Raw genomic sequence first — 18,606 nt, 5'->3', positions numbered from 1 at the left:
AAGCAAGCTAAATTTAGCATCCTACCAGCCAGTATGTCCCGATGGCCTTTTTTACATTGAGATTATTACAATAAACAGCAATCACTTGAGACACAGATAACCCTATATCTAAAGCCAAAATCAATACTAAGTGCTGAAATGAAGAAGTCACTTTAACTTGATCTATCATTGCCTCTGGATTGCAGCTGCAAAATCTTACCTCTAAACCATTCGCTTCATTGTGTAATCGATGCTTCCTTCAAATCAGCCCCACAAGCTCTAATCAAAATGCACTATGAGAACCCACCTTAACGGGGGACCAATGACACTACTGTCTATAACAGCAATTGATTGTTTGAGTACAGTGTCAGTCATAGTCCTGGCGGGTTACAAACCTTAATGTGATGTACAGAAAATCAATATAGATGAAGTTGTTTTATCATGTTGAAATGGGACTACAGTGCATTTGTAATAAATGAACCTGTTTTGGTTGTTGCAACTGAGCTAAACAAACTGTGTAGTAAGAAAATTATGTGATTGTGGTGCAGAGCTATAAAGACTGCAGTAAAAGTGGAACAAAAGTTGCTCTGGAGTACTCACCAGAGTGTAAATTAGACACAGCCCTTTTTCCTCTACCAAATAAATGCATCAAAATACAACAAAAGAAATTGTAACACACCCAATTTGGGAGCAATCTTTTAGTAGGTGGTTCCTAGGAAAATAAACACATGGGCAGCTGTAAGGTACTAAAAAAATGTATTTAAAGCAAACAAAAAAACAAACAAAAGCCTTTTCTTCACTTTTCAGAAACATTTTCTTTAGGTTAACCTTCTAAGTTGGTCATATTTCAAATGTAATAATATCTTTAAAGAGATTATTAAGATTAAAACACCTACTGTAAGTCTTTTTAAGTAACCCAGTATAGCCAAGTGCTTACAGTTTTGTATTAGTGTAAGTACTATTGAAAGTCAACATTTGCAATTCTCAGGGCCTCAAAGTAATGGGCAGAACAAGGTATTTACTGAGCTGTAGGTTGTATCGGAGAAAATGATCAAAGGGAACCTACTGGTTTACACTAGTTAATTAATTCCTTGGTAAATCGTTAAGAGTCATCATCAGTCCAGAAAAACAGGATATAATATATGTAGGTAAACAAGAAGGGAGGACAGGGAAAGAAGAGGAGAGAGAGAAAGAAAGGAAGAAGCAAAAGGGAAAAGAGAAGATCTTGCCAGGCAAAAATAACGCGTTCTGATCAACTTTAGAGACCAGATTCTAAGTACTGTATTTGAAACTTAAGAGAGCTTGCAGTCCTATTGTTTAAGGAAACCAATTTCCTTTCTGAGGAATCCCCAGGCTAAAGATGTTCTCTCCAGGTTAGTGATGTATTTTTAGAACAGGAAAATAGATCCCCGTTCACTTCAGAGTATCCAGATTTACAGGAAGGGAGATTTAGTTTTGGTTATATTCTGTTTTGTTTAGGATATAGTTGAACTCTCATATACCCCTGTAAGGTATGATTTCTGAGTACTGGGTTAGAAGTTTGTTTTATGTTGGGGGGAAAAGTCAGAACATAGGCTTCTGAGACACCTTATTTGTAAATAGTATAACTTGTATGGCTTATGTGGTTTACTGTAGTTTGTAATTGTTAATAAATATTTGTTTATCCTAGTTTGCTTCTGATTCAGAGCTGTCAGAGAATAAAGGTGCCTCAAGATTATACAAACCACTCTGGTATTTTTGACAAGTGGGTTATAAATATCTACTGTAATAATTTTAATATCTTGCTCCATATTCTCTATTTTCTTAACTGTTTAACTGGTGACAATTGTTTTTACTATTTGCTTGCTCTACCATTTTGCCAGGTGTTTGCCCAGTCTTAAATCTTGTCTGTATTGCAATCTTGACTAGTTTAGTAACCATACCAGAATATAGATCATTGATGTACTGTAAATAGAAAAAACAGTGATCTTATTACAGACCACTGTGTTAGTGCGTTAATCATATTTACCAGAAAACAGAGTTAAGATGTTTTAATCGAACTCTAATCAAGATCAAATAAATTATAATATTAAGCAACAGTACTTATCAGTATGTCTGCATATTTACAAATGTCCACACAGTTTAAACACAAGCATGTTCCCTTTCATCATGCAATATTTTATTTTAGATCTTTATTACTGCTTGCAAATGTATTAATGGTTGTTCAATAAATTCTGCTATCGTAGAGTGGAGTATAGTTTGAGACTTTGTTATGCTGCACACATTTTTACATGATGACAATACTAATGTCAGGAGCACAGTGCAGTTTTGTATACATATACATTTCTCTGCTAAATAAAATGCAGTGCTAAAATTGTTTTCTTTTCCCACTTGTGAAACATTTGTGAACCCACTCTGTTTTTACTTTAAACAATATATGAAATTTGGTGCAGTTTATTGCTCACCTAATTTGATCTATTCCTTTTTCATTTTTATTTAGCTGACTGTTGCAGCCAGGGTGGAAGTAACTAAGAGAGCCTTGAAAGCAGTCAAACAAATAAGTGAGAAACTAAAGAAAAAACATGCGGATGAGAGCAGCCACCTTGCTGAGAATTCCCCAGTTGGCTTTGATGAGGCACTGAATCACCTCCAGCAATCTCTAGCTCATCTGGAAACACTCAGTCACAGTTTCATTCTCTCCCTGAAGAACAGTAACCAGGTAATGAGAAATGATGCTTCTTCTTAGATGTTGTGTGTTCTGCTTGTGTGTGGGTTATCGGGCCGCAGGTTCTTGTGTTTCAGCAACATGCTGTATGAACGTATACTGTAGGCTTTGTTACAGTTGGGAACCTTAATTTAAAATCAACTTAAGCCATCATCCTACTTAATTCACAAGGATTGGAATAAACCTTTTAATATAATACCTTTATTGGTCAGGTGCCTGGATAATTCATTATGTTTTTGAAAGTGTTTTTGATAAACTATTGGCAAAACAAACTTGGTAATTCTGACAGGACAAAATGTATCACAGCATGTGACCTCATGACCTCTAGCACAAGCACAACTTTTCTAAATATACAGGCAATTAAAAAAATATGCTCATTGCTATAATCAAGTGACAACAGACTTATTCACATTACTAGAAAAACAGTAATATTTTTTTTTATTTTATTTTCTCATTTGCTGAATTGGTGTTACTTCAAAGTAACTACTTTACCTACTTCAAACATTTCAGGAAGACCAAATGTAATTTGAGGCTTAATGACATGGATATTCATGTATTATTTAAAGCTATCATTAAAACAAAAACATTATTTATTTAACCCATTAATTCCAAGTTCTTGTGTTCAATGGTTCAAATTGTTTAAGCTCAACATAAGTATGTATTTTCTGCACTGGTGGGCAACATTTTTCTGTAAAGAATGTAAAGTGGACACTGACTGGCATTTGACTCCCAAACATGCTCAGTATAATTTTCCTTTTCAATTATGAAAAAGTGCATGCTGAATCATTGTTCTGTGAATATATGCCACTCATTTTCCATGAAAAAAAGTATGAAACAAGTAATTGTTAAAAATATCTACAGTATCATTTGACAATTTAAAAGGTTCCAAATATTCACAATGGATACAAACAAACCATTCCTGTAATATATGAGCACACAAATTTAGGCCATAAAACGTTTTAACCAGCACACAAACCACTTTTGTTGTGTTATGTATCATTTTTTTTTATTTTTCTTTAAGCTTTGAAATGTCTTGGTCCTGTTCAACAGAATTGCCTTTGGGGTTCATTTTGACATTCAACTACAAATACTGAACTTAAAGTGAAACAAGTTGATGGGATGCTTCCCAGCTCTTTTATGAGTGCCTAATCACACATTACTAAACACATTATTGAATTGATCCTGAACAAGTGTCATATCCAAATATTTTTTCTCGTCTTTAAAAATAGAGGTTCAACATTTTTAGTTAACTTTGTAGGATTGTACTGAATTTCTTTAAAATAGAAGACATATTTATCTTTTTTTTTAAATGGGGAGTGATTATTATTAGAGTTCATAGTGAAAATTCCAGCTTAGAATTCACTGACCCACTGCTTTTGGAGGACACTATAAAACATGTAAAAGTGCCTCCCAGAAAATAACCTAACCTGTAAGTATTGTACTAAGTATTTCATATTATATTAAAAGATTTATACAATACCTTTGTATTGTCACAGCAAAATTTGGAAAAAATACCACTTTTCCACTTTTACTACTTTTTATTTCTATGGCATAATTTTTAATATTTATTAAGCATTTTACAATATACTTCAAGTACAAGTTTTGAAACTTAAATTGTCCTAAAACAATACTTATATTATAGTATGATTTTTCTCTATACTGAGAAAAATACACAGAAATAAATGAAATATAGATCTTTCTTCTGATAAATATAATCATTTTCTTGAGTGCTGTAAAATCCAATATTCTGACCTTAAGCTACAAAGTACAATATGTATCAATGTAGTGCCAACTGCAGAGTGCTTGTTTAAAAAAAAAAAAGTAAAGACAGTCATGGAACCTGTGATTCAGTTGATCTTACTTTTCTTCAGTTCTGCACTGCAATAATGTGGTATTTCAAAACCACCAGTTTCTTGATCATGAAAGCCCAAGACTTATTGTTAAGTGAAGGGCTAAGTGGAAGAAAATCCGTCACTTTGTGTTGAATTTATGTATGTAGCTCAAAATAAAAGATCAAATAATGAAAGAAATCAATTAATTATATTTCTCATTCATGTCCAGGAACTGCTGAAGAAGTACAGCCGTCTTTATGACCTGTCCAGGTCTGAAAGGGAAAAGGTTCACGAGTTGGCTGTAACTATGTCAACAGATGGACAACCACTTAACTATATCCAGCAGCTGCTAGAAGCTACTGCTGGACCCGTGGATATCTCTACCAAGTCCGTGGTGCAGGATGCAGTCCAAAGAACAGTTGCAGCTCTAAGGTATGTGTGCAGCAAGATTGCATTTCCTTGTGAATGTACGGACAAATTCAATTCAATTAAATTTATTTTTATATAGCGCTTTTCACAATGAGGTTCCCCCAGGACTTTTAACAATGCAAGTGACCATACATGTTGTGAATACAAAACAGAAAAGACCAGAAGACAACGAAGGACAGGAACCAAAAACTCCTTAGTAAGGAAAAAAAAATCTTCTAGGGGTCCAAGGTTAACTGGCTGCCCAACCCATTTGAGCATGCTAACATTATAAATTAAAAAAAGAAATAAATGAATGAGGGTATTAATTCATCCATCATGTCTTCTGTATGTCAGTACTCCATGCAGATCTGTGTGTCTAATATGGCGCCTAGGTTACATGGTAAATCTCTGAGGCAAATTTTTAAATCCCCTGAGTTAAGTGCAGAAGTTACAGTAGTCCTATCATTATTGTTGCCTCCAAACAACAGAACCTCCGTTTTATCAGAGTTGAGTAACAAAAAGTTTTCACACATTCAAGTCTTTACTTCATTAATGCAATTATCTAAAGTGATAATAGACGAGTTGTCATTAGGTGTAATCGAAATGTATATTTGAGTGTCATCAGCATATGAATGAAAGTTAATATTATGTTTTTGTATTATCCTACCTAGCAGCAGCATGTAGAGAGAGAACAATATTGATCCCAGCACTGATCCCTGTGGTACCCCAAACTGAACTGGTGACATTGCCGAAGAAGTACAATTATTAGATATTTGAACATAATGAAAACGATTAGTTAAAGATGAAGTAAACTACTTAAGGATGGCTCCACAAAAGCCAGCCTCAACCTCAAACAAATCACTGACTTATATCACATTGCATTATCTGCAACACATTTGCTTGTGTTATTTGTTGCCTTTTAAATGTTAATTTCCCTGTCATTGTGTTTCTCTACATTGTTTATTTAAAAAAACAGACATTGCATTATTTAAAATACAGACTGCCTTTCTTATAGTATGAGGAGCACATCCATATTTTCACTTCTGTTTATCTATTCCTAAATTAATTGTTAGATGTTGTGAATAGAACAGTACTGCATCTGTTTCATGACAGTTTTAGTGCCATGATATGTTTCTCATTTGGAAAGAGCTTAAGTTGGGATCTACAAATAAGTGCTCGAGGGGTGCTGTACAATGGCTGACCGTGCGTTCTGACACCAGGCCTCTCTCTCCCTATCTGTGTGTCTGTGTGTCTCATGGAAAGCAAGGTGGGGTATGGGAAAAGACAAATTCCTAATGCAAGAAATTGTAGAGGGCTAATAAAGTGATCTTATCTTATCTTACAAATAAGTTAATTCAGGCCCAAAAGGTTATGTTTGAGACTGAGTATTATCTTGCTAGAGTTTTAAAATGGCTTATTCTGATCTTTCATTTTAAATGTGAATATATCGGGCAAAGCTGAAACAAGAAACATAGCATAATGGTTCATGGAAAAAAAAAGTTTAATTAATAAGAACTGCTTTTGGCACAGAATTCTATAACATTCATTAAAAATTCCATACAAAACAGTAGCCATATCATTTTCAAATATATGAATTGTATCCCAACTGTAGCAAATATTTAATGTTTTATTTAAAATAAGGTTCACGAGGAGCTAGCATGTATCTATTTTTTTTGTAGAAGTGTGCTAAAGCGAGATAAAATGTGGAGAAAGCAGACAGAGCCTGTTCTCAGTCAACCACAGGTAGAGAGCCATCTGAAAAACAGTAGTATATGAGGATATATATATGGATTGTTATTGCTTTGAAACCACACATGGTCCACAGTGATTTGCACATAGCTTGTTAAAATGTATCAATTTCCTGTGGTTCTAAGCACAATGTACTTATTTACAGATACTGTCAAAATGTGTTGAAGTTTATTAAAGTTTGGTTTCTGTACTAGCAACCCCTGATGCATCAAGGAATTATTAGAAGATGCACTTTTGGAAACTGCAGGAATATTGACTTATTGTTTTAAGTGATTGTTAAATTAACTTCACTATTTCAAAATTGGGCTTGGACACTACTAGTTTTAAGAGATCCTATTCTATCCTAAATATCTTCAAACTCACATTGAAACCTGAACATCAATCTCTGTTCATTTTCCTTTGATATAAGTTAGATTAAATTGTTGATTTTATGGAATTAAGTTCCAGCCTTCTAATATGTACAGTTAATCTTTTGGAATTAAATTAAGAGTAAAACTCTGTTTCAGAAAAGACATAAATAGATTTAAGCCTTAATGTGATAAAAGACTAACTGAATTATCTGAAGGGCCATCCACTTTTATTACATCATTATTGTATGTTACCTTAAAAATGAAATTGTCATTGTTTCAGCTGTAAGACTTTCCTTCTGGAGGACCTGACAACCTACTTAAACCATTACCCTTATACTTCTTCTGTTGCTAATAGGGACTCTTTGTGATGTAGTAAAGTGAAAAAAATACAGTTTTAGTTAAATTCACAACATAACACCATCCTTATGCAATCCTTATTGTTCAGTCGCTTTAAACTGATAGAAACTCTTAGCTTTATAGGCTCATTGTTCTGAATATGTGTTCTGATCACTGGTTTCGGCACTGTAGTGTAGAAACTCCAGTGGTAGTTCTGAAAAACCTCAAGGCTCACCAGTTTAAGGTTAGATGTAGGGAAGTTGAAATGTATACTCTCATCAATTACATTTGCACCTGAGCACAGGGCAGTGTTAATGTCATGGCTTTTCCAATTGCCATTCAAGCTTTGCTGTTTCCATTCATTCTTGGTGTGAATAGATGCAGCCAACTTGATAGTGCCTGTCTCAGACAATATTGTTTGTCTGCGTATCTGTGCTCACAGTATGTGAGCAGAGTGGTGATACAGGTTGCATACCAATTGACTTCTCTAGATTGTTAAAAATAGTGCATAATAGTTTTGGAAAATAAAATAGTCAGTGAGGCATTCACTTAAGTTGCAAATTTAAATTAAAGATACCTTATGCCAAGAAACCATTAATATTGATATAAAACTAGGACTGCTTATGAAACTATAAGCTTTCAGATAGTTTGACAGTGATGAGAACTTTATTTTATTGTCACAAATATATAGTGCATTGCAAAAGTATCCAGACCTTTGCACTGATTTTACATTTTGTTGCTGTAAAGCTTGTTGTCATGACACTTTGACATAGCAATTAATAATTATTATATATACACCCGTACTTCTTTTTACAAACATAATTCATTCCCAGAAACCCATTCCAATAGTAAAAATTTCTAAAAAGAAAAACTTATTTCCATTATTTCTTATGGGGAAAAATTACAATCAGTTCCAGACTCCAAAAATGTTACCCCTACTTTTACTTTTTTCACCAAAAAACACAAAAGAAACAATAATATTGTTTCTTTATAGTTTCAAAGTTGGCTTTCGTTATTCGAAATGTGGATAACGATAAACGTGCTTTGTAGTATTACATTGTCATAAAAAACATTCATGAAAAGAGATGTGGGTATGCTATACATTATTTGTAAAAATTAGAACAGTGGTTATCTTTTGACGTTTTTACCTAGCTCCAGGTAAGCCCAGAGACAGCTAAACACATGATCAAATGGGATTTTCTAGAGTGGAAATTGAAAAAATTTGAAAGTCTTCAATTAAGAAGCATTTCTGTTGATAAGTTACCAAAGTGACAATAAAAAAAACTCAGATAAAAGATATGTCTTTTGCTAAATGTATGTTCATCTGCTAGAATATAAACTTGGACTGAAAGAATCAAGCATGGCCATATATGCTAATCTGCTTGTTTGAAACCAGATATAATTCTCACCATATTCAATAAAGATGTAAATTAAGCTTAGGCTAAAATGACCCAGCTCTGTATATAAATATTCACAATTTGAAAAGAAAGAGAAAAGTTTAACAGGTGATATTAAACAATGCTAAAAATAAACTTTCAAAAAATGTTAGAAGAATTCCTAATATGTTTTTTACATTAGGAAATATAGTAGGAACATAGTATCTTAAAATAAAGAAAACCAATATTTGCAATTACCTACAGTAAATGCCAATTGAAGCTCAAGAAATATGTAAAGGTATATTTTAAGCACATTGAGATTAAAACATTTTTAGGTATTGATGTTACGATTTTCTCAAAGAATTCTGTCAAAACCTCTGCTGATACTTTCCAGTCTCTCTACTGTCTTGTCATTGGTCAAATGTGTGACGCTCTAGTGTCCAGTAGGATTTATGAGTGGAAACTTCTGACTATAACACTGTTTAGCAAGTAGTGTACCTGGAATAATTAAGATTTGTGATAAGGTTTGTTTCATTTTTTCTGTTGTTGAAGTGTTGTCTCTTATCTTTTCCTGCTCTTGGGACTGTTCTTTGATTAAAAATATGCCTTTTTACCATACTAGAGAAGTGAAGTCCACAGATTAATTATCACTTTAATTACCCCATACTGTTACAGTACTTACCTTGAAGCTCTTTGTTACCTTGCATCAGTGAAAAGAATAATTGGGAATGATAAGACATTTATTCGACTAAAAAATCTGTGGTGAAGTGCAATTATTTTTATGCTAATCCTATTAAATAGGTTTAGTCTACATTGTTGACCTACAACTAGGAGGCAGTTCTTATTTTGCAAAAAAGATTTAAAAAAATTCAAACCCATTGCAGTCTAACTAAATATTTAGATTTTTGCAAGTTATGTAGGTTTCTAGACACTGTTAAAATGGCTTTTTCCTTAGTTTTATTGATAAAATTATCCCCCCCCCCCCCATATCATCCTATCTAAAATGTGTAAGCACCATTATGCACTAATATGGAAAGTATTCCTAGAGTAATATGTTAGGAATCTGAAAATGGTGTACACTTGTCTGCATCCAGCATATATTAGCTATCTCATGTGAATTAGGGCCAGCCTTGTCTTTCATAAACCCAAAAGTAGCTGATAAGACCAATATGAGAGTCACACAGTCCCTTGCAGGTTGAGATGTCCTCTCAAGAGATATTTATCAGTTTGTTTGCTGTGTAATCAGGTTATATCTTTTAAACAGTCTTGCTTGTTCTGATAGCACTGGGCTCCTTGCCAGATATGCTCCTTCCATCTGGTTCATTCAAGGGCCATAATTTATGTCTTTAAAACAGTTCTTCTATTTAAAAGGTGTTAAAGCTTTTGTTAAAGTGGGTGTAGCAGACCTTCTGTGGAAGACTTGAGGCTTCAGTCAGTGGAACATTTGATGGATAAGCATAGAGGCTTTGGTTATTGTGCCTGTCTGTTTGCAGCCTGATTTTGGTGTGAGTGTCTTCCCACTTGATACATAGAATCTTCTGCAAACTGCATTAGTGATCTGACCCCAGTCCTTTTAAGTCTCTGCAGTATGTAGTTCATGTTTTATGAATATAAAGTAGATTTTTAATGATGACAGCAAATACACAATCAGTTTAATTTCAGGATTTTAATTTTGGTATTAAAATCCTCAAACACCCATTTCCTTAAGTCTACCAAACACTGCCCTTTCAGATGCAGTTTTGGATATCTTTGTCAGAATCAGATTTCTGTAAAAAAATATGTATGTGAAGTGCTCTGCATTCTTCATAGTCTCATTGTAATTCTGAAGTGATGGTGATGGGTCGTGTGTATTGGGAGCTTCCGGCTGGAAAGTATTGGCCTTCTGAATGTTAAGTGTAAATCCCAACTTCTCAAATGCTTCAGTTAATATGTTGACAATTGTCATGTGCTCCTTGTCTGCCAAATCAGGTGATGCATCATCATCAGTTTGGTGATTGAAGTCTGGCTGGTTTTATTTCTGGGCCAAAGCTGTTGGTGATTTAATAAAACCTGTATATTGTCCATGATCTAAATCAGCTGCATTCCAGCATGGAGTGTGTTATCAAGTGGAGCATGATCGTCAGAAATATTGAAAATGTTAGCGCTGTAATGAGTGAATGCCAGAATTAAATTCATCAGGATAGGACAGTTTTTTACAAATATCACTGTAGTCAAAACAGTAGCAACATAGTCTGCACATTTTTGATATAACACATTTCAGTGTGCTTGCAACAACTCTCCCCAACTCCACTAAGGTGTGACTATGCACTAGCTTGAGAGCGATCATCTGGATTTGAACCTGTAACTTCCAGAATATAGCACTCACCCCACTCTCCAACTGGAGCCATTTAGTGAAAGACACATTCGAAAACCCCATGAATCAGTTTCTAATTATTACTTACATGTCAGTACTAGTAATAAAAAAGAGATTAACAGCTGCACTTGGTGCAGTGGGGTTGGTGATGGGCCTATAGGACTGTGTATTTTCAGAAAAACAAGGTCAGAATGTGTAAAAAATGTGACATTTTCCATTAACCTTCTGTTTAGTGTCAAGGGACTCCATATTTCAATTTCAGTGTAGTTACAAAGAAGGAAAAAACATCAGGAATGCAGTTGCTATTTTTAAATTTAGCAGGTGGTAGACCATGTTTCTCCTACTTTGTTTTATTATTATTACTATTGTTCTTAGTGAGAATAATGTCAAGAATATGGTAAATAATATAAACACACTTTTAACATTTTTTTTCTTTCGTAGCTGAAGCTATTAGATTTAGATTATTTAGTCCATTATCTTTCTGTCATCATGTTTATTTGTTGTTAAAAATGGAATTGGATGTTTTTCACACTTCTTTTCTTCCTTGCTTCTGTTTATTTTATATTCTTCTTGAAAAATTGTCCCTTGTATATCATAAAACAGCAGTGTCTGGAGGTACAGTATGCTCTGAATATGTAATGTGATTCACTGAGTACAGATGCTCAGTGAGAAACAGAACTCAGAAATACGAGAGAGTTAAAGTAAATCAGCTGCTATGTTACACTAAACATTTATGTTTAGAAAGTATGTATCAAAATATATATTAAGATACTTGACTCTCTAGGAACTTTTAGAGAAGTAGAAAATTACCTGACAATGAATTTATGTAAGGTTTTGATGAACAGGAGACATTAAATCTATACTCTAAGTGCTTTCCATTAATTATGTCTTGTTTTTGTCCTTCACTGGTTTTGTTGCCTTGTGTTTTAATATACTTGTTTAAATATTGAATTAAATTTTCTCATTTCAGCTCTCGCATTCTGTTGAATATTTCCCTTCCAGATTACACTTGTTTAAAATTTGCTTGACCCAGTGAATGTTCTGTGGTCAAAACACTACAGTACTTAGAAGACATTATAAGACCTCCTTTGAAAAAGCATCTCAAAAAGCAGCATTTTACTTTTTGATAAGGCAACTTATCATCAATAGTTTCTTTCCTTCAAAGGTAGTGACTTTAGTTAATGATGATGTATTTTATATCTGCGTTTTTTTTTTCTGAAAAGCATCACAAAAGATAATATAAAACATTTTTATTGGAAATTACAAGATTATGCATCACAACTGTACCTATTTTAATCCCAGCTTTTTCTCGACCTATACAGCCTCCAATCTTATCTTATAAGGGAAACAACAAATTACTTTTACACTTCTGTTTTTTATGTTCTTTTGCAGTGAAAACGATGCATCTCTGACAAGTAGGTGTGACCCCTTGCAAGTACTTGAAGGAATTGTCACAGCTGTGCATTCTAATGTCCAGAACGGGTAAGATGAAGTTGCTTTCAGCCACTTACTGTTCATTGCAAAAACAACTAAAAAGCTTCAAATCTTTGTTTATAATCTGTTGATGCTCTTATTCAAGTTCACAGATTTATTAAAATGAAGTCAAATTTGAATAATTTGTAAAATCAGTCAGCATATTAGTACAGTATTTGCATTTCATTCATTAGCTCTGTTATTCAGAACTGATATTCTATTTAATGATTGTATATTTTATAGTTTTTGCTACAAAAGTATAAAGAAAATGTTAGAAAATTATAAACTCAGAATCTCGTTAGAATAATGTATTTATAAAGCTAAATACTGTTATGAAAATTTAGTTTCTTGTTCTATGGTGTCTCCGGGGGAAAAGTTTATGTAAATGAGCTAAAACTACTCACACCACACTTTTCTTTATCACACTAATCCGCGCCGTATCCAATCCACAAGCCACAATCTGAAAACCGTAATCCGTATCTCCTTTCAATAGTCCGTTATTCTTTAATCCGATTTTAAACACAATCCTAATTCCTCTCTCTCCTCCAAACCACATTCACTTTATCAGCTTCCGTGCTGGTTCACTGTTTCACTGCTTCTGGGGCATTTATATTTTGGTTCCTGATGAGGCTCAGCTGTGTCTCGTTGTTCTTCTGGATAGACCTTTTCCATATGCGGGTCTACTTGGCAGCCATTTTGCTCAGGTCTGTGTTGAGTATATTAAGCAGGTCATTCCAAAAATAGCAGTTATGAATGACCCTTCCCCTGGTCATCTTACAGTTCTTTTATCTTCCTCTTTATGTGGTCATTGAATAGAACTGCATTCATAGGTTTTGTATTTATGATTTACCTGGGTGCAATAGCAAAAAATCGTTTAATAGGCAGAAGTCAGGGAAACCTCTGGCATGTCCTGGGAGACTAAAGCAGTCAGCAATCTTTCCTCCTGTTCTTCATTCTTCTTCACCATCATTTGTTGCCTCAGCTGTCTTGACAAATCCTGGCTAAGATCTGCCATCTTATTATATCTGGGGTCCACAGCCTTGATCCTGACAAGTAACAGGGTCTCCTGTAAATTGCTGTTTTTGCTGTTTCTGAAACTGATGTTTCAAGAATCAGTGGGATCTGTTGTCCCTGACTGAAGACACTTATAAAACCTGATGGACTGGAACTCGCCCAGAACAGGGGTGTAGAATGCTATGACATATACGTTTTGAGAGCTAAGTGTAAAACTTTTCATTGTGAAGAATATTTGTTGTGGCCTGTTATCTAGTAATCAGGGTAAGCCAGTAAGTAAAGTGAATTTGTGAATTATTCACTAAATACTCTTCAGCTTATAGAATTTCCTTCACTGAACAGTTAGGGTGCTGAAAAATGAAGATTAGTGTCCTGAAGAAGCTTTTAGAATAAGGCTACCTTTTTATCATACCTAACACCCGAAGAAGGCTTCACAGCCGGAACGTTGTGTTTCCTTTCTTCTCTTTTCAGCATGGAATAAACCTATTACTTGTTCCTTCTCATTTTTTTACATGGGTGTACACATACTCAAACTCTGTGAGGGCTGCAGTGTGGTACATTAAAGAGGTTTGACTTGAACTGTTACCTATACCTACACAGTTCAAGTTTTGCACCTCAGCATCATTGCATTATGAGAGCACCCTTAACCTTGTGAAGCAGTGACAGGAGGCAGGAGAAGTCTGAGGAGACTATGCTTGAAAATGGAACTTGCCTGTCTTCCCTTCACATGAACCATATTTGATGGAGAAATTCAGCTCTCTCATATTTCATGGAGCTGTCACCTTTTCATTAAATTGTTTGAGCCACAAATGTATTTTGAAGTTCTGAATGTTTTATGTATGGCCCCGGTTCTCATTTGTTATTCATTGATTATCACATAGTTCAGTGTTTTGATTGTCACTTGTTGTTCTTTTTTAAATATGTTTATAACATGTAAGTTGCATAAGGTTTCATATACAACTATCAATATAATGTTAAATATACATTTTCTTTTCTGAACTGATAAGATCTCCAAATGTTTTAATATAACTCAGACACTTTCAAAACAGTTGCATTCTGTATTGCAATTTTAAACAACTTATTACATCACTGTTGTTTTTACAACAAAAATATTAAAAACATTTTAGTGCATGTTTTCTTCTTTAAGGATAAATATATTGTTCATACTGTTCATATATATTGTTCAGTACTGTCTGACTTTAATTAATTTATATGAAGTCTTTGTCTTTAATAGGTGTAGAAGTGTAATCACATTATTTATGTAATATCAGTTCAGTACTCCAAAAAGTGTTCACCACATTTAAAGCACTACAATTAAAAAGATAAGGTATAACTTAAATTACTTTTATTTAATGGAAATGTAATTGTTGCTCAATGTGGTTTTATACATCTCACAGGCATAAATTCACATGAATAGAATAATTTCCAAGTTATTTGCAAATTTTGGTCAATTGAATATGTATTACTATCTATATTCAAATGTTGAATTACAAAACAGTATTTTTAGATTTATAAATTATATCTGAAAGTATGGCAGATAATGCAATAAAAACAACAGACTTACACCTGCTGATAGCAATTAATTTAGAGTAGGTGTTCATCAGTATGTTACCCAGAAAGGCTTTACTGCGTAGGAGGTAATCCATGTTCTCTGGCTATTTTCTTAGGGGGAGTCTCGTGTCCTCTGATGACCTTCTCTCCTGGCTGCGGCCTTTCTGTGGAGATGCATCGCTTCCAGTGAAACCCCGCATCGAGGTCCTGCAGATCCTGGAGCAAGCGTTCCATCTGAATGACCAGGACAGCAAGCTGCTTGTGTTCTTCAGGAGCCAAGCTGTACTGAAGTCCTGCTGGCCTCATAAACAGGTATAGACCGTGTTTATTTCTCCACTCTGTTTTGTTGTCTTCCCTTCTGTCATTTGTAAATCTCCTACAATCTTGCAGTCTTGCAGTATATGACACAAATAATAGAAATAGTATAATATAATATTTGTTTAAAAATGAATTTGTGTAATTTCAGAAAAATAAGGTGTCTTTCCCAGAACTGGCAGTGCTCTCTTTTTTTTCATGTTCTAAACATCTTCTGTTTATAAATCTCTGTGCCTCTTTGTTGTTCTCACTTTCCTCTCTGTAGACACAAGATTTCGTGTTTCACTTCATCTGTGTAGTACATTGTAGAGATAGAGCCATGAATAGAAGAGTTTGCCCTTCTGGGTATTTTCTTGAAGGGAAGATCTTCATTCTTCGATGAACATGCTGCACTGTTCTAACAGTAGAAAAGTCTCTTGTACTAGTCAATGTACACTCAAGGCAACAAATCAAAGTAAGTTTTCAACTTTCCATGTCAGTTCAAATTTCCCAGTAGTCACATCAAACACACAGGATAATCAGTATAGAGAACAGTAAAACAATAGTCAGCACACTTGTTTTTGTAGACTTTTGCAGTTATGGTGCATATTTTTATACACTGGCATGAAGATATTGAAATTGTGACACCGAGATTAACTTTAGAGATTCTAAAGTTAAAACTCTTTTATTATCTGACTTTAAAGTGTAATTATAATGCACTAACATTCAACAGTTTTAATATGGTTGTGATTTCCCTCACGGGATCAATAAAGTACCTATCTATCATCTATCTCTAAGGCTCTTACTATCTCTTTGTGTGTTTTTCAGATTTGTAAATATGGTTTACTGGCATGGTGGTTAGTTGAAATGGTATATGTGATGGAATATGCTTTAATGTATACTGTATGTGATGGTATAAGTGACAGAATAGATGGTATAAGATGTACAGTATGCTATAAAAGTAATGATAGTGACATTGCTGTGAAGGCAAGAAAGCTACTACTATACTTGCTTATACTGTGGTGCATAAAAAATTGATGACAATAGATGGCTTTTGCAGACATAGAAAACACTACATATTCAGCTGTTAGCAGTAATGATTTAGGCTTCTCAAAGGGAAAAGTACAGTATAATGTTGTTATGTTTTATTGTCACTTGCGTGATGTATTTGTAGTACATGGTAAATATTGTTGTGAAATCTGGAGTAATTTTCATGACAAAAGCATATGTAAAATCAACTTTACTAATATAGTTAAAAGTGTTGTAAAGAGAAAAAGTTTAGTATTGAATCTTCAAACTTTTCCTAGCTTGTACCTTTGAACTAAATAGTGATGTTTTTTTTCCTTTTCTGATTACAAAAAAACAAAGCTTCAGCAAAACACACTTACATATTTAACTTTTATTATAAAACACTCAACAGATAAAATGTTTGAACGTTGTCAAGATCTGAATATTAATAATTTCCTGGGGAAGACCTGTAGTGATTAAATACAATTTGTATTAATTGTTTTTATTGTCATTGATCATTTTTGTAATATAATTGTTTATAAATATCGGAATATAATGGAGAATACTTGTTTGAATTTCATAACAAATACCTTTCTTAAGTGTTATATTTTATAAGTGCATTGATTTTATTCCAGTAAACTATTACCTGCTCTGTTGCCTAGTTTATACTGTACTAGTTAAATAGCTTCACAGGGTGCTTGGGTGAACCATATGCAATCCCCATTGTTCACCTCCAGATGTGGCTCTTGAAAGTCTCCCTGATAGAGATCAGCTGGGTTTTGGATGAAAAAATGGAGAAAATGAGCATAATTAAACTTGAAAGAAGTCTACTTCTGAAATGACTTCAGAAAAATATGTTCAAGGACTTCAGTATATTGCAAATGAGAGAGAGTATTTGTGACTGTCTTTTATATACAACCTCTCTTTATCTCATCACATCATATGCAGTTTAATAAAAGGGGACTTTCTTTGAATAAAAGTTGCCTCTCGTGGTCCCTAAACCAATCATTAACAGTAACCTTTACCTCATCATCATTTAACAACTTAGGTCCTTAGAGCTGCTTTGTAACATAAAACAAATAATGGTGATTGGGTGCTGGGCCATAGCTGTAGGGGTTTTGGAGTACTGGGAATCCTAATTTCTTAATGATTCCTACACTTGGCTAGCTTTGATTAAAAAGCACTATGGTGAAAAAAACTCTGTTTGATCTCTTTAGCAAAAAAGCAAAAGTTCCAGAGTCCAACAACATAATGTACTTCATTAATAGTTGCTTTGTTATGCATATAACACTAAACCAGATTTAGTGTGCGACAACAGTGTGAACCCTGAGCACTGTGTGTCTAGATTATTCACCCACAATTTGTATCTTAGAAATCACAGAAAGTAAAACATTTTGGATCAAAGCGACACAGCAGAATATCAGTTCCTCCAGTACAAATATAGCTTGTTGCATTTTGTACAGATACACGCATCATACAGAATAGAAAGAAATAATTTATGTCAATTTTTTTAAATTACCCAGATATTTCAGTGGTATCTATTTAATTGAATATGTGTAACTCCACACATCTACAGAATGATTTATTTCTTTTAGATGATGAACTGGAAAATAGCAACAGATTTTAAAATTAGATTTGAAAACATTACTTAACCCTAGATTGCAATATTAAATTTGGCATTTAAGTTCTGGTTATCTTTTTGCTTTTAAGATAAATTGCTGAGTTTCAAATCATTAACTGGTCAGTAGAATAAATTAATATTGTGGTTTTCTTACATCAGACATATCTATCTGGTATCATGTGTCATACCATTTAAGAGGTGTAATGTTCCCTGCAAAAAAGCAATTCAGAGTTATTTTTCTCAAAACTGATTGCATGACATACAGTAGTTCAATCCAGATGCTGTAAGGTTAGCAGCTCTTGAGTGGCAGATTAATATTTCGCTTGGCAGCATTCTCCCACTATTGCACAGAACATTTAAATATTTTGCATTTAATATAATAATCACATTAGAGCCTAATTTTGCTGAAGTGTGACCTCTTACCCCCACTGAATTGAAACTGAAGTTTGAAAAAGTGACTTAAGGTTTGCTGTTACACATAATTAATACCCTCTGTCCAACAGAGATTAGATGTGTGTGCAGTATCAATTGCCAAAAGGTAAATATCTATCCATTTAA

At 33.9% G+C, this 18,606-nt stretch overlaps 1 protein-coding gene across 2 annotated transcripts in view; it reads left to right on the top strand.

The window, feature by feature from the left end:
- Nucleotides 1-18,606, top strand: part of nbas (NBAS subunit of NRZ tethering complex) — a 277,731-nt gene that overhangs the window by 182,280 nt on the left and 76,845 nt on the right. For both annotated transcript variants that reach the window (XM_088625619.1, XM_088625618.1), the window contains 4 exons: nucleotides 2,459-2,677; nucleotides 4,745-4,947; nucleotides 12,480-12,569; nucleotides 15,242-15,437. In XM_088625619.1, the coding sequence (XP_088481745.1) occupies nucleotides 2,459-2,677; nucleotides 4,745-4,947; nucleotides 12,480-12,569; nucleotides 15,242-15,437 (708 nt within the window). The remainder of the gene's footprint in view (nucleotides 1-2,458; nucleotides 2,678-4,744; nucleotides 4,948-12,479; nucleotides 12,570-15,241; nucleotides 15,438-18,606) is intronic.

This window comes from Lepisosteus platostomus, chromosome 3, assembly GCF_059453375.1.
Source record: "Lepisosteus platostomus isolate fLepPlt1 chromosome 3, fLepPlt1.hap1, whole genome shotgun sequence".
NCBI classification, from domain to species: domain Eukaryota; kingdom Metazoa; phylum Chordata; class Actinopteri; order Semionotiformes; family Lepisosteidae; genus Lepisosteus; species Lepisosteus platostomus.
This window is presented reverse-complemented; position numbering and strand designations above follow the sequence as displayed.